The sequence below is a fragment of the Manduca sexta genome, chromosome 6, assembly GCF_014839805.1.
Source record: "Manduca sexta isolate Smith_Timp_Sample1 chromosome 6, JHU_Msex_v1.0, whole genome shotgun sequence".
NCBI lineage: Eukaryota > Metazoa > Arthropoda > Insecta > Lepidoptera > Sphingidae > Manduca > Manduca sexta.
This window is the reverse complement of record NC_051120.1, coordinates 11,769,315-11,788,328: the sequence shown is the minus strand read 5'-3', so window position 1 is coordinate 11,788,328 and position 19,014 is coordinate 11,769,315. Positions and strand designations below refer to the sequence as shown.

Genomic DNA, 19,014 nt, shown 5'->3' with positions numbered 1-19,014 from the left:
AAACTCCCCAGGCATAGCCGTTAATTTGGAATATTCTTAACTTGCCCTTTGTTTAGCCATACATATAAATGCCGTAACAATTCAACTCCACCGCATTGACAGAAAAAGGCAACTCAGCCCAATTTGTCTTCACCCCCAAATTCTCAAATTTATTGTATTTGGACATACGTAAGCACATGTCAGCGGATATAAATAATTTGACCGCAGTCTAATTCACGATAGCCGACCGGCGCGCCAAATGGACCGCCATTACGCGTGCCGCGTGCACACAAAATGGCGGATGGACTTTACGCGGGAATTTTGTTTCACACATTTCGTGTTTTTAAATTGATTGTGGCGTATTTTTATGTAAGAATTTATCGTTACCTAAGCCAGATATTCATATTTATTTGCAAATATTTGACAGTGAATGTAATCGTTGTTTAATGTACATAAAGAATAATATCTTCTACGAATGATGGAACACTGTTGCATTCTATTCTTGGAATCCAAAAGAAGGATAAACCAAAGCTCTCTCAAAGTTCACCATGCTATCACCATACTAGGTACTTTCACCATATTATTTCCAATTTCGATTCTCTACACTATTAAACTCTATTATCACAATCCTCGAAATTTAGTCCTAAAAGCGGAACATGATGATTCAATTTGGTTGGCATTATTTTTCCAAATATCAAGGGGATAGCATTTAACCATTCTAATTTTAAAACAAAACTTTTTTTTTTTTTTTTTTTATCATCGTTTTTATATTTCAATTTTCTCCCGAAGTTTCAAAGACTTTGCAGTGTTCATGGCCACGGGGCCGAGTCAGTCAGTCAGATCGTCCCGTGAAAAATAGTTTCAATTTTAATATCTTACATTCGCGTAAAAGTAAGAAATCCTTATTTAATTTTGCCTTACTAATTTAAAGAAATACCTCCGTAACGTCGTCTCGATTCGCTTGCAGGACGACCACCGCGCGTTCCGCCGGCAATTGGAAGACAAGCGGCCGGTGGTTGAGAGCAACCTGCTCAATGGGCGGCAGTACATTGCCAACGAGCCGCCTCTCTCGGATACCAGTGACACTGAACGTAAGTTACAATTCAATTTAAACAAAAACAAAACAGACACACATCACGCCTTTTTTCTAAAGGAGTATGTCGCAATCTCTCATGTCCTGTTACACCATGTGTTCCGTCCCATGATGTGATAGGATACAAATTCCTGGCCGATATTGAGTTATAGCTAATATTATTTTAAGTAACACGATATCATTGATTTGAATTTACTTAGAATGAGTTGGATTTTGTCAAAAATAAGTAAAGAAAAGTTTAGGGTAATGCTGCCTTTCCGTAGATGAGTTTAAATCTAATCTATATCTATCTATACTTATAATAAATCTGTAGAGAGGTCAATTCTGTACATGAAATATATTTCCAAAATAATAACTATCAGGGGATGATTAGGGATCGATACTGATGCCAAAAATGCAATTAGTAAAATTTTTGTCTGTCTGTCTGTCTGTCTGTATAACCGTTATAGAAACAAAAACTACTCGACGGATTTTAACGAAACTTGGTACAATTATTTGTCATACTCCTGTGCTGGTTATAGTATACTTTTCATCACGCTACAATTAATAGGAGCAGAGCAGTGAAGGAAAATGTTGGGAAAACGGGAGAAGTTACTCCATTTTTAAGCTTCCGTCGCGTGTGCAACCTTAATGGTTAAAGCTACACAGAAATCATGTATGACGGAAATGTTCTCCTTAAAATTATGTAAAAATATCCCACGACAGCATGTGTCTATCTTTTATGGTTGACTCACAATAACACGTGTAACTCCCGATAGCTTAGCAGTTCGAAGCTTTCTCATTATATTTGTCTACTCTTACGTTTATAACACTCTCAGTCATCCCTAATTATAAAAGTTAACATTATTAAATATTCCATAAAAAGAATCATAGAAATCGGTATAGAAACACCAAAGTTATACATGAAATACGCTAATAATAAGCCATCATGCGTGAATACTGAATCATGCTATAAGGATTATTTTTGTATATATATAAGGTCGCGAACGCACAGGCAGGCGGCTTGCTTGGCACCTAGAGGCCAGCGAATCACCTAGCGAGTAGCTTCGTAAAACGAACATTCTCGAACGTTCGCGACCGGCTCCATTTTTGAAGTCCGAAATCCACGCGGGCGAAGCTGCGAGCGGAAGCTAGTGAATAAATAAAGGAAGAATCTACTGTCACGTGTTTAAGAATATTATTTTATACACTTATACAGCAGTGGGACAGTACGGAATCTTTTAGTTCTAAATTATAGTGCATGTTACGAGTAGAAGGTATATGAATACCTACATATATAAATATGAATATAAATATGAACCACTTTGAACCGATAACACTAAAATTAAATATTATAAAATAATAATAAGCGACACATTATCATAATAATAATAGCTACCATATGCCAAAACATCTTGGCACCTACAGACAAACATCTTAACGATGTAGCAAGACGTGGTAGGTCACGTCACGTATCACGTCTAACGTTGCAATCACGCTGCGAATAATCAGAGCGTGAGATCGGCTGTCCAAGAGCCGACACTGCGTACTCTCTGATTAGTTTACCGTTTCGACACTGCTTGCGATTCTGTGGACACTCCGCCCATAATCTCATGTAACATGATCATCATGATCTCATGCAATGTTGATCGGGTTGGAACTTATTTTTTTAAGCAGAATCATAGTATCTGTTGTTATATTTATTAGTGATTTTTATCAGTGTTTTACATTTATACCTGAACTTAAGAACGGGAAAAAACACAGACCATATATGTTATCTAACAAAACAGTTAACAATAGTTTTTGAAGTTTGTTGAATAAGGTTTATTATTGACTTTTATAATTCGGTCAGTTTTCAAAAGATTTTAATTTTCCTCCAGATTCTTAATGCCGTAACAAATGATGATGAAGCATATATTACTGCAGCACTTTATGTATTATACCTATTATTAAATCATCTACATCAGTATAATATCATGCAACAACATCATTGAATATTAATAGAAAATTAAACATAATGTGAAAGAGCGAACACGAATTGAACACAATTAACCGTTCAAATCCCCTTAAAAGTACCGGCGAACGAATGAGCGAATGATTAAATGAACGAATGAGTGAGCGTAATTAGAGCATGCGAGCGAGCTTTAATTGCGAATTTTGCAGCGAGCCAGCACCAAAGAGGTCAATCAGCGAGTCAAAAATATTAGAAAATTATATTAATTACATACCAAATATTAATGCGCCGTTAATTAATGAACAGTACTTCATTATTATTTTAAATAATTTTAATGTGTTGGAGTAACTAACGCAGTTTAACGGTGTGCCCTGGTTTGTAATTCATTGTTCTGGGTAGTGTTGCCACTGTTAATGGACACTTGTGGCGAAGTGTGGCCGGTTAATGTCTTATCCCTCTCGTATCATCTATTATTACTTACTAGCTATTGCTCGTGGCTTAACCCGCGTGTGAAGCCTTACCATAAAAAAGTCTCTAGACACAGCATATAGCATCAATCCATGCCATCTATTTATAATATTAAAAAGATTAAAATATTCCTATGGTAAAAAGTAATCGACGTCTACCCGTATGTAAAGTATAATACAAATCCTTTTAATTGTTTCTGCGTATACTTCTAACAAGCATTCAAACATTTTCTCAAACTATCGTATTTTGTTAATAAGAAATAAGGTACTTAGCTGTATTACATTGAAGACTACTTTTCTTAATTCAACGAAAACAATTGCGTTAGATCCATGTCACACGAATCTTCCTTTTGAACATGTTAGGTAGCAATGCTATACAAACTTAACCACTATGAAGTGCGCCTCTGAAAATTAATCAGTTTTCCATTACCTTACCATTAGCTTTAATTGTAGTACCTGATTGCTCAACAATAAAAATGTTTTCAAAAGAAAAATTAACAATAATCGAAGTTAAGCACGCAAAACAATGCACCGTTCAAAACGCGCCATTCTAAAACGAGCGAATGAATGAATGATTGAATGAATGAACGGGGTGAACGCAATTAGAGCCGGCGGGGCGAGCGTTAATTGCGAATTCCGTGGCATCGCGCCGGGCAACGGGCACCGGGCCGGCTCAATCAGCCCGATATAAATTCACAAGGCGCTGCAATCGGCGACCGATTGGAGTGATTGATTGAACTACGGTTGTGTTTTTGTGCGGTTGGCAATAGCTTTACAGGCTTAGGAGCTTGTTTACTGAAGGTTGGCAAATGGAGGCTTAGTGTACACTGTACGGATTCGATATGCGGGTTTAATCAAGGAATGTAAAACAAGCCGCTTGTAGAGTAATTAAATGAACGAACGATTTAGTTTATCGAGTCTTTGGATGCAATTTAGTGCGTAGATATGTCATATTCCAGGCTAATTATTTAGGCCAACTTTTACCTAGGGAAAGCCACGGTAAATTTAGGATTTTTTTGTAATAACGTACACATTAACACAACCAGCACTTACAAAACTAATATATCCAAAACAGTCTCGATACGACCCTAGTAAATAGATGTCCAATTTGATAGTTGACTCCTCCGTAAAATTGAAACTTTATTATACGGAAAATGAGAAAGATTGATTAAGAACCATACTACTTAGTCTGTTATATCGAATTTTCATCAACGAATTCACACCATATTATGCCAATTATGTGATATTTGTTTTTGATTATTCTTCTGCCCAACGTGGCAATACAACACAGAACTTGATATTGCAGAGCGTAGCATAGAATTATGCAGGTTGCAGACCAAAGGCTAAGCTTACTTTAGCTTATCTCAGTTGGCTGAAAAGATAAAACATAGTACATCTATATAGTTTGTGACCTGCACACAAGTATAAAAAATATCAGCCATGTGAATATAGTAGTACTACATAGTTTTACTTGCCGTAAAGGGAGGGAAAGCTTCGAGAGCAATTTCTGCGTTACAAGATGTGTTCAGCAATCATTTAACCTCATGTAACATTCCAAATTACATATAACATCCCTCATAGAAATCCTTAGAGGAGGCTTTTGTCGTAGGACAAGCTGTTGCAAAAAAGAAACCGATTGCCGATATTAAGTAATAGTATTGTCAAAAATAGTTATTTAAATACGTAATAAGTTATAAGATACTTATTCTAATTAGCAATTACAGCAATAAAGGCTTATTTTATTTTATATTTATTTATTTTAACATTCCAAATAAAAATGAGAAGGGCTCGCAAAACAATGTGGCGTAACTCTGTTACGAAGGTAGATGAAGCTTTCTAAGAAAATCTGCTTGAAGATCTCGATACAAAACTCTTACGTAACCGCACCGTCTTAAGCCTTCTTATAATTACGACTACAATTCTATAAGCCAGTTGCCCTGTTCTGCAACTTAGTCTTGAAAACCGACTTTGCCAACCATCTTCGATACCCATCTCCGGAGTTGACAAGATTCTTCATTGACAGATACGTCACGAAGGACATCACCTACAGAGTACATACACTATCTCGGGTCATGAGAAGTCACATAATGCTTTACTATGGAACTACTTTCGTTCACACTGCAATGCAGAACGTATCTAATATTGTGACGGTTGTTTTTACAATATACCGCAAAATCGTGCAATATGTCAACTCGAAATATAAAATTCCCCGGCGTCCAAGTGGGTACAATGTACTATCGTTCGGTCGGCAAACGATCTGACACATCGAATGGAATCCGCAAGCCGTCTGATGACACCCATTTCTCTTCTCTATTCCTTTTATATTTTTGTATTTATTGTCCAATGTGGTTTGATGTGTAACTGGTGTTTTGATGGACATTTTGTTTTATTAAAATGGAATTGGAGACTATGTTTAATTTATAAGATTTTAACTTGTTGAATTTGTAAAAATATTGTGTTCTAACCAACAAGAAATTCGCGAAGTCGATAATGCCTTAACCAATTGTGTTAAGTTTAACATTTTATTCCAACATGAGATGATTTTACACTGTAAGAATTCCAAAAATAAAGAGGCCTTGCATTACTCTAAAATCGTCAGAATTATGCCGGCCTGTCGCAGATACATTATCTACGTCGTTGTAAAACATACATCCACCATTCCAATAATGTAAACACTCCCCCGCATGGCACAGATTCCCGCGCGCGTGTAATTGTCTAATTATGAGCCGCCATTTTGCCGCGGCACAGTTTACGCTCCAAATACTTTCCCACCTTGATATTAGAAATTTCGGTAATGTCATTTTAAATTTTGGAGGTATTTGGGGGAAATTACGCGACATTTCGAGGAATTTGAGGTTGTAGACCTCATCGGATGTTTGTGGTTACTTACGCAGGTATTTAGAATGAAGATAATTCATGTACTAGTAATTTGTAAGCCTGAAGAGATGAAGATGTACTTATTTAACATGTTCATAGATAGGCGATCTTTTCATTTCAAAATGCTATCACATTTAGGCATAAATATGCACACATAGTTTTTCGAATTAATATTTTCCTGCCCCATGAATATCTACCTCGATATTAAATTTAATATCATTCCAAGGCACCATATCTGTTTTTTAATCCAAATATTTCGATAAAAAATAAAAAAAACAATAAAATTGTAACAAGAATTTTAATCAATATACTAAAATAGTCACTACTTCGCTATGGTCTCATTTTTTATATTATTTTCTTTTGCTAACAGCAAGCCGCGACAACGAAGGTGACTCTCGAGGGTACCGCTCTGCCGAGGAGCAGGCTCGGGAGCTGGCGCGCTCCATCCGCAGGGAGGTGGCCAAGCTGGCTGACAAGTGGAACACCTTGGTGGACCGCAGCGACGGCTGGGGACGCTGTCTCGATGACGCTGTGCAGGTAAGGAGATAAATTTGTTGGAAGAGGTTATGTTTGAAGACTTTATTGTTCAGTACAATAAGTATTTATACCTATTTTTCATGTAAAGACGTTATTGGCTTAGGAAGTTTCTAGTAGATATTGTTACCATAAAATATGTTCTCTCAGTCAGTATATCAATAATTTTGTGTGGCGTTAAAATAATGGGCACATATTGATTTAATAGCGCCATCTATTTATTAATGTGGGAATGTGGAGTTATCAACTTGAATGTTAATTGTAGAGAAGTTGCAGTGTAAAGATTCATAGATGGCGTTGCTATTCTAATTAGCTTTTAAATTAAATCTATAACGAATAATATAATTGAACTGATATAATTGTGTCTATAATATTAATATTTTGAATTTCAAACGAAGGCGTACTGTTACGTTAGTAGCTCGTAGTTCTATTGTTTAGTATATATCACAGAACATACTACGCCTGCACGTGAAATTAAGTAATAAATATTAAAAAATAAACATTTTATGGAAATTCAGCCATAAAAATAGATCAACTAATTCAAAACTCTAAAAAGCCTTTATTCGTCATATTTAATTCAACGTATTTTTCTTTGTTTGAGTAAAGTAAATGTCTTTTATTTTATTTTTGTAAAGAAAAAGTGATTAGGCGATTTAAAATTTTTTAGGCTACTGTTGTATCTGACTGTACACAAGACGAATACAACGCATTGTCTTAATTGCATTGATTTTAGGCACAATGTATGCATAGCTTACCCATCAAAGAGTCAACAATTAATATTTAGCAGTAAAAAACATCGACTTAAATAATAATTTTCTTTAAAACATCCATTAACATCTCCGTGTATTCTGTCATTTAGGCATTATTATGTATTAATCTGTCACAATAAGCAGGACGTCCGGGCCGGTTTGTAAAAAGTTCACATAAAAGCGTGTGCTAATGAAAACAAATTATGTAGCATCATGCTCAACGCGGAACGGCGCGCCAAAGAATTAAAACAGACCAGAGACCTGATTCTCTATGCCACACGTTATGGTGATAAAACGTAACAAAAACGCACCGCATCGCGTTTAGTACAATAGGAATTGTCATATAGAATACGATTCCACGCTAATTTCACGAATATAACGTAACACAAACGTGTAACGAGTTTACACTGCCATAGAGAATTAGGCCTCTGGTAAATATTAAAAACATACCGGCATTTCATCCATGTAATATATGTTTGTTACTAACAATTGGTGTGATCTTCATGTTCCAATTCCTATACGGGTTTAAAATATACGGACTTAATAAGTCGTCAGAAATTTCAAATATAATTTGCTAGCGACTTGATTTCCCAATGAGAACATTATAAAAACTGCTTACAGCATATTTTTAGGCACATATTCTTTTTATATCATTTTACCAATTATTATGTTTTCTTAGATCTCCATAAAAGGAAACCCACCAATCAGTTTTATTAATGATACCATCCAAAATATCCCACCTCAAGTTACCAAAACTAATTTAAATCCAAAATCACATCTACACATTAGTCTATGGCGCAGGAACTTTGTGCATTGACCGACTAAAGCTGCTGCGAAGCAAGTCCATCACGACTACGCAATGAATGCCGTAACAATGCCCACATTCCTCTACTCACGGCTGCATAGGCTATAGGTACCGCGTGTCTATTGAAAGTAGGTCGAGTAACCTGGCTAGGTTTTATACAAAATGATGGAATGAGTGGAGAGATGTCATAAATAGAACGAAAATTTTAATTTAAATGCTGCTTGGTTTTAAATACAGCCTTTTGATCGTTTGATGCATATGTTTACATTTTCGTAGGAAATATCGATATGTTTATACAAATTTAAATTGCTTGCTTATTGCTCTGAATAACGAGACGAGCTTGCCGTTCACCTGATGGTAAGCGATACGACTGCCCATAAACAGCAGAAACTCCATCCAACACCTGTAATTACAAAATATTGTTTGGCATTCCACTGCGCTCGCCATCCAGAGACATGAGATGTTAAGTCTCATTATGTCCAGTAGTTACACTGGCTATAATATCCTTCAAACCGGAACACAACAGCGACTATACACTGCTTCTTGGCTACTACCCTGGACATCACATATGAGAGACCTAACACCAGTAAATATAACATTTAGTAACTAAAGTATGTTTCCCATATAAATATCAAATTAGTAAAAAATCTAAATGGCACGTCATCTTTAGTTAAATTTTTATATCCTTTTATGCATGACTTATATTTCCACATCTACTAACAAATACAAAAGAACCCTAAGCTATCTCGAACCGGTAATACATTAACAATGCTTCTGGCGTTATGGATATCAACCAACCATCAGATGACCCAAATACTCGTAAAAACAGATAAAAATTTAACTTCCGTATCTATATTTGCATGTTTTGTGAAGTGAGTGCAGCGGGGTCAACGTGCAGTCGCATTGTGCTTGTTCAGCTGCTGTGACGGCTCCCCCCGTCTCCCCTACTCACTATGGGATTATTTTCACTCGGCATGCACGTGACACTTTCACACATTTCTCTATAGCTTTGGATTTGAGAGTATCAAGTAAGGATTCTTAGGATTTATAACAAATGTCAGTATCGTAACATTATTGATTACGAGATGGCGCTAGTAGTTCTTATAAGACGTTATTTAGTGTCCGTCAGCAACAATGGTAAGCATGATGAAAAACTCTTCGTAATATAGTGTATAAGATATAGTTTTCAAATAATAGTTTTATATTATCATTCAAATACTTGGCCTGCACTACTTTCTGATCATATAAATAATTACTAAAATCAAAGTAAGTAAAAGTAATTGAACATGTTATCACTAAACTAAAGGCTTAAAATTATGACTATCTTATTGTATGAACACAATGTACAAATATTATATTCTGTGGTACAATCGGTTACAAGATAAGTACATGAACCCCGTAACAGCTTTACAATCAGACACGTTTGCCAAAAAAGTGTAGTGTGACTGCGGGTTGTAAAGCTGTGTTACAATGTGCGGCAATCGGGGATAAATCAACGAAACTATTTTAATTACTGGAGTCTACTAACAAAGTTTGAATTCGGCGGCCGCGCTCACACACGCGTGCGGATTTGGGTTTTGAAATAAAAATATGTGGAATTTTTACTCTGTCAAAGAGAGGTTTTATGGATAAAATTTTGCGGGAACTACAGTGGGGTATTTATCGACTTATTGTTATGCAGATCAAATCATTTATTTTTGTAAGCAACCACGGGTATAATATAATATTCCAATCCAAAACTTCATTGCAGGGATAAATTCCTCGTCAGTTTTATAATAAATATAATAATATCAGCCCTGTATTATATACTTGCTCACTGCTTAGCACGGGCCTCCTCTACTTACTACTGAGAGGGATTAGGCCTTAGTCAACCACGCTGGCCTAGTGCGGATTAATATACTTCACTCACCTTCGAAATTCCTATAGAGAACTTCTCAGATGTGCAGATTTCCTCACGATGTTTTCCTTCACCGTTAAAGCGAACGATAAATTCACAAAGAATACACACATGATTATAGAAAAGTCAGAGGTGTTTGTCCTTGGGATTTGAACCTGCGGACATTCGTCTCGGCAGTCCGTTCCACACCCAACTAGCCTATCGCCGCTACGTCACTTTTATGTTTTTAATTTTATCACAAAAAAGGTAATGTTCAATTAGTTAATTTAATCTTGGGCTGAAACATTAGACGCCTATAAGATACTTTCGAAACAGATTTTAAAGGAAGCACCTTGACCTTCTCCTACTGATTAGCAATAAATCGCCACGTGCTTTTCGTAACTTTTTTTTATGACGTCATGCATGAATACAATGCTTATATTAAGGGTGACATTTGGGCATTGAGATATCTCGCTAATTATATGAAACGCAATTATAAGTTATCTCGTAACGTCTCTCTGATATAGTTATAAGACCTGATGTGACCCATTTCATTCATGCTGCTAATATAAGAGCTGACAGATATTTTGGGAAAAGTATTTGAGGCAATTGTAAACATTATTAAAACCTATTCCTAGTTTTATGTGAATACTATTGCAGAAAAAAAATTTACAATTGCCCCAAAGTCCTTCCCCAAAATGTCAGCATCTATGTTGACGTCTACATAATTTGTTTTTGAAAATATCTACTATTTGATTAAATTCTGAACTCGTCTGCATCAACCGTATAAGCAATTCTAAATTTAAAAAACCTCTTTAAATTCGAAATTTAAAAAAACTTTTTTTTGTCATTTAAAACCATTTATTGCTGCCAGATACGAATGTAACATGTTTATGACAAAACGCATACAGCCACAAAGGGATCCCGTAAAACAAGACAAACTGAATCAGCTCTAAAGCCCGGTATCTGTCGACACGATTGCTCTGCATTTGTGGATAACAATGCGCCGCGGTTCGTTATCGCAGTCGTTATGCGACCACTTGCGATGAGAGCGGGTAGTGATGTACGATATCGGTATTAACTTTATCGTATATCAATAAAGAAAAAAAAATTAAGTAAAGATGGTGAAGGAAATTTTAGGTATTATTGATAATGCTGAAGCTCAAAAGTGTTATATTGAGGTGACGATCAATATTAGATATTATATTCTAACCTCCAAAACATTATTGTTTTAGATATTTCGTTGAAATAATTGTAAGTAATTGCTGCTCTCGCGTATTACTATACAATCAACACTGTACTAGTAAGAAGAGTCATCTCTAATTAATAATATGATAGAATGCTATTAACTACAGAAAAATGAACGAACAAGCTACGTAAAAAATATGGTACAGGTAAACCAAACGAATATTTTATGCAAGTTTAAAATATTCATGAAATGTCGATAAATGCTGAAATTTTCAACAAAAATCTATCGATATCGTACATCCCTATATAAAAAGATTCAGCGGTTAGGATCGCAGCTCGTTAGCGCAACGTTATCGAGTCGGGAACTGTTTTTACCAATGCCAATCCAAATCCGCTATTTTCAACATTACGACAGTACTTTGTCAAAGAAGGATTAACTCGAGTGACCTATGCGGAGTTTTTTTTTTTTATAGGTGAACTAAAGAGGTTTTGTCATTAAGAATTTTAAAATTCGAATGGTGAAACTTTGAATTAGATTTGCCTTATTTACAGCCGTTTTTAATAATCGATCGCAATATCAACCCTCAATCCGTTTCCAGTAATGTACCAATCAAAATAAATTATTTGTAAGTGTGTCAAAAACACTTTGTCCTGATTGGTTTATTTTTGAGATAGTACGAAAAAATATTGGAATCGTTCATTGCAAATGGCGTTTAGTTGAAATGAGAAATGTCTACTACTACTAGCCACTAATTTAAGTAGTTAAAAGCGAATTTAGTAAATTTAACTGTACGTCCGATATGGTAAAGACATATCCTATCACATCATGGGACTGAACACTCATTGCGAAAATTAGGTTTCCTGGTTTCACCTGCTACTTCATCAGGAATAACAGCGTATTTAGATTTACTTTTTTAACTATACGAAAATATTAAAAAAAAAATAGCTCCACCAAATCCGTCCCGTCAGGTTACAACTCGCGAACTATTTGCTTTGGTGTGGGTTGTGCCCGGGACTCTCGCTACGTCCGGCTCGCCACAATGGACAGCCCTGCGTTTGGTGTTTTAACTCGCAATCAAATAATTTTTTGATGCTACGAATCGCAATGTGTATTAAAGTATTTTAATTTGAGCATATTTTGTAAGGTTTGGCTATAATATAGTCATAGAGACATATTAAATTAACCCAGTCTATTTTTAGTAAACAGGTCATATATTTTCATATGCAGAATCAAAGTACATGGTTGAAATTGAATTATTTTTCGGATTTTGTCTCGGTTTTTATATATTATATTTTTTTTAGTGACCATGTAAGCTGCAAAGTTTTGGAAATATCGGGAGTAAGTAATAATACAAAAAAACGCGATTTTCAAAGTCTAACATTCGCGTAAACATAAACAATAAATGAAATAATATTTTTAAAGAAAATATTCCTTAAATCTTTATTCCTTAATACATTCCTAGGTATGGACCTAGGCTGCTGATGACAATTCATTAGTTTAATTAACATCTCTTTCGTATTACATCATTATAAATATAATAATTTTACAGAAATTTCTGCCGTAAATATTTTCACTTTCCTCGCCAATCAAAATACCAATCCGCTAATCCATTTCTTTCTTTGTCATAGTGTCTTATATGAATCAATACCAGAAAATCATGCCGATACAGAGCCAAGCAATATCCAATCCTAGCCTAATAAAAGCAGAGTACCTTTATTTCTGAAAGTAAACACAGGACATGCTCCGGATAATATATGCGCTCACACGACTCGGAGTTAACACGCGTCGTATCCTGGGCCTGGGTATGCATTTCTTGTTGATAATGTACTAGAATCGAAAACATCCTTGTAGAGATAAGATGGGAAATTAAAAATGGGATAGGATTTCGTGATAGACTATAAATATCGAACAAAGAATAAGATAAATAAAAACTATTTAATATTTTACATTTATTTCTATATATAACTACCTATTGCTCGCGGCTTCGCCTCCGTGAAGAAGTTTTACGGAATAAAATTAACCCATAACCTTCCCAGGGTCTTAAAGTATCTCCACACCAAATTTCATAAAAACCGTTCAGTAGATTTAGAGAAAATCGATAACATACAAACAGAGAAGGGTACTTTGTTTTATAATATGTATTGATATCATCAGTTATTTTTCAATGCTCAATGACTCTATTACAAAAATCAATACTACCATAACAAATATTACTAAACAGCGAACATGCAGACACGTCCGCACCGCTTGCCTGACAATGTATGAATGACTATTGGACGATTATTTTTAACTACCTACATCAGTATGAGATTAACATAAAACTTTATTTAACAATGAATCGATTCGGTCATCGGCAAGACCCGAGACCGATAAATTCTAGTCTCGGGTCTAAGAAGGGCGAGACGGAACGAATATGTTCTCTACAATTTCGTATTTGCCTGTCTTCATGTAGTTTTGGCAAAAATGTGGAGCGGGCTTTAGATACGTCCGCACCGCTCGGCAGGCGATCTCCGACTGACCGCGTGCTCCGTTTCGCACAATAACGGCCACCGCAAACTACCCGCGCGCCATTATCCTCGCCATCATCACCAATGCCAACAAATGTTAATTACTCGACATTACTCTATTGATTAAGCGAACATTATGTCAGATGTGAGGGCCGGGATGGTAAATTGTAATTGTTAAGTGATTATTTGTTCATGGTCTTGGGATGTAAAAAGTAGCTTATGTTAGACATGGTATGTGTGTTAAATTTCATGCGAGTTCATTTAGCGGTTTGCGTTAATGGCTTATAAAAATCAATTTTCGCATACTTTACATTTATTATTAGAAGGATTTTTATGTGGCGATGTTACCATTACTTCCATTGGGTACAGAAATAAACATTAAGAAATGTTTGAAATAAATATTCATTTAATACAGACATTGGAAAAGTAAAGTAAGAAAATGATTCCACTGTTGAAAATATTTGTTCATCGACGTCACAATTTTGCGCAGTACCTACTATTACCGATATTAATGGTAGTAACCGATATTTTAAATGGTTAAATAAATACATAAAATATAACAAACATTTCACTTCAGAATAAAATATTTTTATTGCTTCAATAATGATCGCTCGGTGTATAACTTTTGGAATATGCTGCAAAAACCTCAAAACATACAAATTTAATAATTCGATAAACACTTACCTCATCCCAGGATATAGCAAAACCAACTCTATCCCAAAATGGTAGAGTTCAAAGCGTCGGACTGAAATGTAGAGTACAAAATAACGTAGAGTTGACGTGGTACACCGCAATATCCGCTAAATTCATTAATATGCAGATTATATGCCGACAAATATTTTATTGTGTGCTGTAATTTGTTAAATCATATAATTCCGGTTTAATTAATTTTGTGTCGGACAGCTATTTGTGTTGCGCACAGATTCCGCGAATTGCACACATTTGTAACGATACGAATGTTCAATTTAAATCGCCGTTTGAAATTTCATGTTATTGATATTGTCGGAGTCAACTGTTGAAATATGCTCACGTCTACATGTATAAAGAATTTGTAGAGGTGTTACTAAAGTAGAGGTCGTCTTTTTAGTGTGCTTGGGTTTGAGTGTATGTAATGAGTGATATTTTTATTTAATTAGTAGTACTGTTTGCTAATGGGAGGTCTCTTATATGGGAGAGTCCGTCTGTATAGGTACCACCGCAATGTCTATTTCTACGGTCAAGCGGTACTGTGTAGTCCATCCAACACTTTGAATTACAAAGTATTGTTTGGTATTCCACTGCGCTCGCCATTCTGAGTCGTGAGATGTTAGTGTTATTATGTCCAGTAGTTACACTGGCTACAATGTTGAAACCGGAACACAACACATAACACACTGCTGCTTGGCGGCAGATATAGACATTGCGGTGGCCTACCCAGACGTGCTTACATATAAGATATCTACCACCAGTAAATTGATGTTATATTAAGTCATAATACACCTCACTGACCCAGTTCAACTCGTGGAATTTTTAGACTACCAGGTCGTGCCCTATGTCAGATTTTTAGGCCACTCTTAAAGCTCATGTGGTTTTTTTCTACCGTGTCACTCGCCTTGCTCGAGTGAATGAATAGCGAATAAAAAGCGAACATTTTTGGACTAACTGTGATGCTGTAGGATTTATTATAATATTAATCATATAAATTAAGCCTGAATAAACTGGAGAGGCAAGGAATATTATCAAATATGAAAAATTAAAACTGGCTGTTTGAAATTTTAATGAAATAGTTGTTTTTAAAGATTTCGAATACGAACTTCTAATCCGGATTGTGCTAGTGTAGTGTAAAAACGTTCTCATTTTCGTTCACCTATAAGCAAACGATTATAATACTTATTACACATAAAATACATAGCTTGGAAAGACCATAGGTGAATCAACATACCTATATCATAATTAATAGATTATTCGTATAATTTTTTTTTAATTAAAAATAGTTTCAGGCTTTGAATATTTTTCTCACTCGTAACTTACCATCGCCACTTATTATATAACACCAAACTAATATTACTTTTAATTTAAATTGTACCTCACCTACGTTGTACAAATGTAATACATAATGAAACATTTCATCAACTCGAATTAGTCGAAACAGCGGAATATTTGTTTGTAGCAATCAATTAATAATTAATTAACCACAATACGTTCTGTTGCGGTCTATTCTCTCCTGTTTAAGGTTGAATGGCTTGTTTATTGATGAACCAGAAATAGAGACTGGGGAATAAAATCCCAAAAAGAATACTTAAGGACGGAGAAAATGGTCGGCGATTTAGACTATGAATACGTGAGTGAAACCGTGTTTCTATCTAGTAACCCAAAAAGGAAAATATTATACTCGTGTTCTATCCCCGGGTCGCGAAAAGTATTCTTGGGTTCTTCTACTCAGTATCCTGGAGTCTAGAATTTTTACCAGGTATGTCGATAGGACCTTCCCCTATCATATTATGGGACAAAATACACACATAGGAAAGTAGGTACACCAGTCGGCCACTGAAAGTGGGTGCATCACTGCCTCTACCAAGGGTTGAGTGTCTGAGTACTATTTAAGATAAGTCGTTGCTACCTGCCATTGTATTACGCACTTTACGGTCTCACTTCACTACGAAACTATTATAACATTGTCTTCGAACTGACCTACGACACTACATCATTGTGAATAACGTGTAAGCGGTTCCATTGGCTGCTGTAAAAATTGCGACTTCCTGTTCGATGTAGTTCAATTAGAATTTATAAGGATCGCGACGGTCATGGGTGTAAGTGGAAGATATACGGCGCGGCGCCGGACGCTTTTTGTTAGGATGGTAATGTACTCAGAGACTATGCCTTTTGAAATATGAATTTTATACTCATATATGAAGGTTTAAAGTTTGAACGCACTAATCTCAGTAATTACTTAACAGTGGCGAAGAGTGAAATTGTTCAGAAGGTAACCCGAGGCAAAAAATGCCTTCGTTTACATATCGTAGCCAATTTAACATTAAAACATTAACTAAGACAAATGTAATGTAGGAATCTGGTTGAATGAATGCTTCGCTACCGCTACTTAACCAATTTTGATTTTTTTTACTAATCGAAAGCTACATTACTCATAATTGCTATAGGCTACTTTAAATCTTGGAAAATATTTATCTTGATAATACTTCTTCAGGCAGGTGGGCCCGTAAGCAAAGGCTAGTATTATAATATATTTGTTATTTTTAAGGGATACATTGACGTCATACTCACATTGCTTGGTGAGTGGCTGCTCCGTACAACCTCGGTAAAGGTACAACCTTTGGCATTGCTAGAGTCAATGGACAGCAGGACCATATTACCATCAGGGGATAGCTCTTTTATCTAGGAATCTAATAACAAATAATATTGACTAGCGCGTTATAAACATCTCTAATCATACTCCACCTAGATGCCACATAAAGTACTACATTACTATACTCTTATAAAAACGGTTATTCTCTTAAACACAGATAAATACTACAAAATCTGAACAAAAATAAAATGAACCATGAACACGTTCCGATTGTGCCTCGATCCTTACAGAATCTTGATTGAAAGCATCATTGGTGCAATAAATGCAACGCCGCTGAACAATATCAAACATTGGATTCAGGATTGTGTGCTTTCTCATACAAGTTGATATTTCACAATTTTATATATAAATGGGTTCGGCGAATGCAATGGAATTTCGCGTGTTTGTTTTGTGTTTGAACAGAATAAATCGTTTCTCTGTTCAAAATCAGATACGTCTACAGCTATAGATTTAAGATCGGTTATATTATTTGTAAATATGTGTCTATTCAGACGGTATCATGGTTACACTAAAAATCTGTTTATATAAAGTAAACTACGAGGATAGTGAAAGCACTAAAGACGTATATTACTTCTAAGTTATTTCCATAGATTATTGGAATTAATTACTGAACAATAAAATGCTCATTTTCAGACTAGTTAAAAAAACACTCATGTTTATAAATAATACTAAATATATTTTTTGTTTATTTTCAGGTAAGCAAATGTTATTTACTCATCGAAGAAAGCACATTGTGAGGTAAGTAATAGTTTATTTATAACACACCATCAATATAATAAGACATTACCTTCTTTTAGTTATTAAAAATAAGCCAAATAATATAATTTTAATATAATTATGTTGGTGATAGGATATATTTTATATTCGTCACTTACTATAAGATGCAGTGGGGTAAATATACCCATAAAAAATATATAAGCACAAAAAAACACGATATTTTAACTTTTCCACAAACAAATCGCCAATGATTCCCACTCAAATCCTTAATCACAAACTTTAGTTTCTAGTAATAGATGTCCTGCCTCCTATCTATGTATCTCCTATGTGGAATCTTAGTACAAACCGCTAAAGACAATGATCAATTACCCAAGAGGAATCAGATAGACGACCATTGCTTCTAAGACATTACTCTTCCCACATCCAAGCGATTCAATGTTGATTGAACATACTGACCAATATTTCTATGTATGCACATATACGATTTTCCAAAACGATTATCGTATCGCAGATCGTATTGTGACATTTAAAATGGATCAATCGAGCATGCAGAATTTGCAACATCTTCAAGTTTTGGCCAGATTAGTTGAGTTTGAGTTATTACTAAAATTTTTATGAATATAATGAGTAAGTTCTGAATATCTTGAATACAATATAAAGTAGATAAACATTTTTATATTGCAACTTAGTATACTAAAGAGCGTAACAACATAGTATTTGATAAGTTAAGTTTAATGTGCTCTAAGAAAAAATCGTATTCAATTAACTTAAATCGACCAATAACAAAATAAAATACGATTTAACCATACTATCCGACTTATAGTTACAAATAGATTCCAATCACAAATACTCGAATCCGACTATCATTTCAATCTAAGCCGATAGTAAACGTGCGGTCGGTCTTAGCCGTAGCAATCAAGGGATATCGGCACGTATTAATATGTT

General features: G+C 35.1%; 1 protein-coding gene across 2 annotated transcripts in view; it reads left to right on the top strand.

Moving 5' to 3' along the window:
• LOC115444348 (dystrophin, isoforms A/C/F/G/H) overlaps positions 1-19,014 on the top strand; it is a 530,370-nt gene that overhangs the window by 458,426 nt on the left and 52,930 nt on the right. For both annotated transcript variants that reach the window (XM_037447494.1, XM_037447493.1), the window contains 2 exons: positions 947-1,070; positions 6,720-6,886. In XM_037447494.1, coding sequence (XP_037303391.1) covers positions 947-1,070; positions 6,720-6,886 — 291 coding nt within the window. The remainder of the gene's footprint in view (positions 1-946; positions 1,071-6,719; positions 6,887-19,014) is intronic.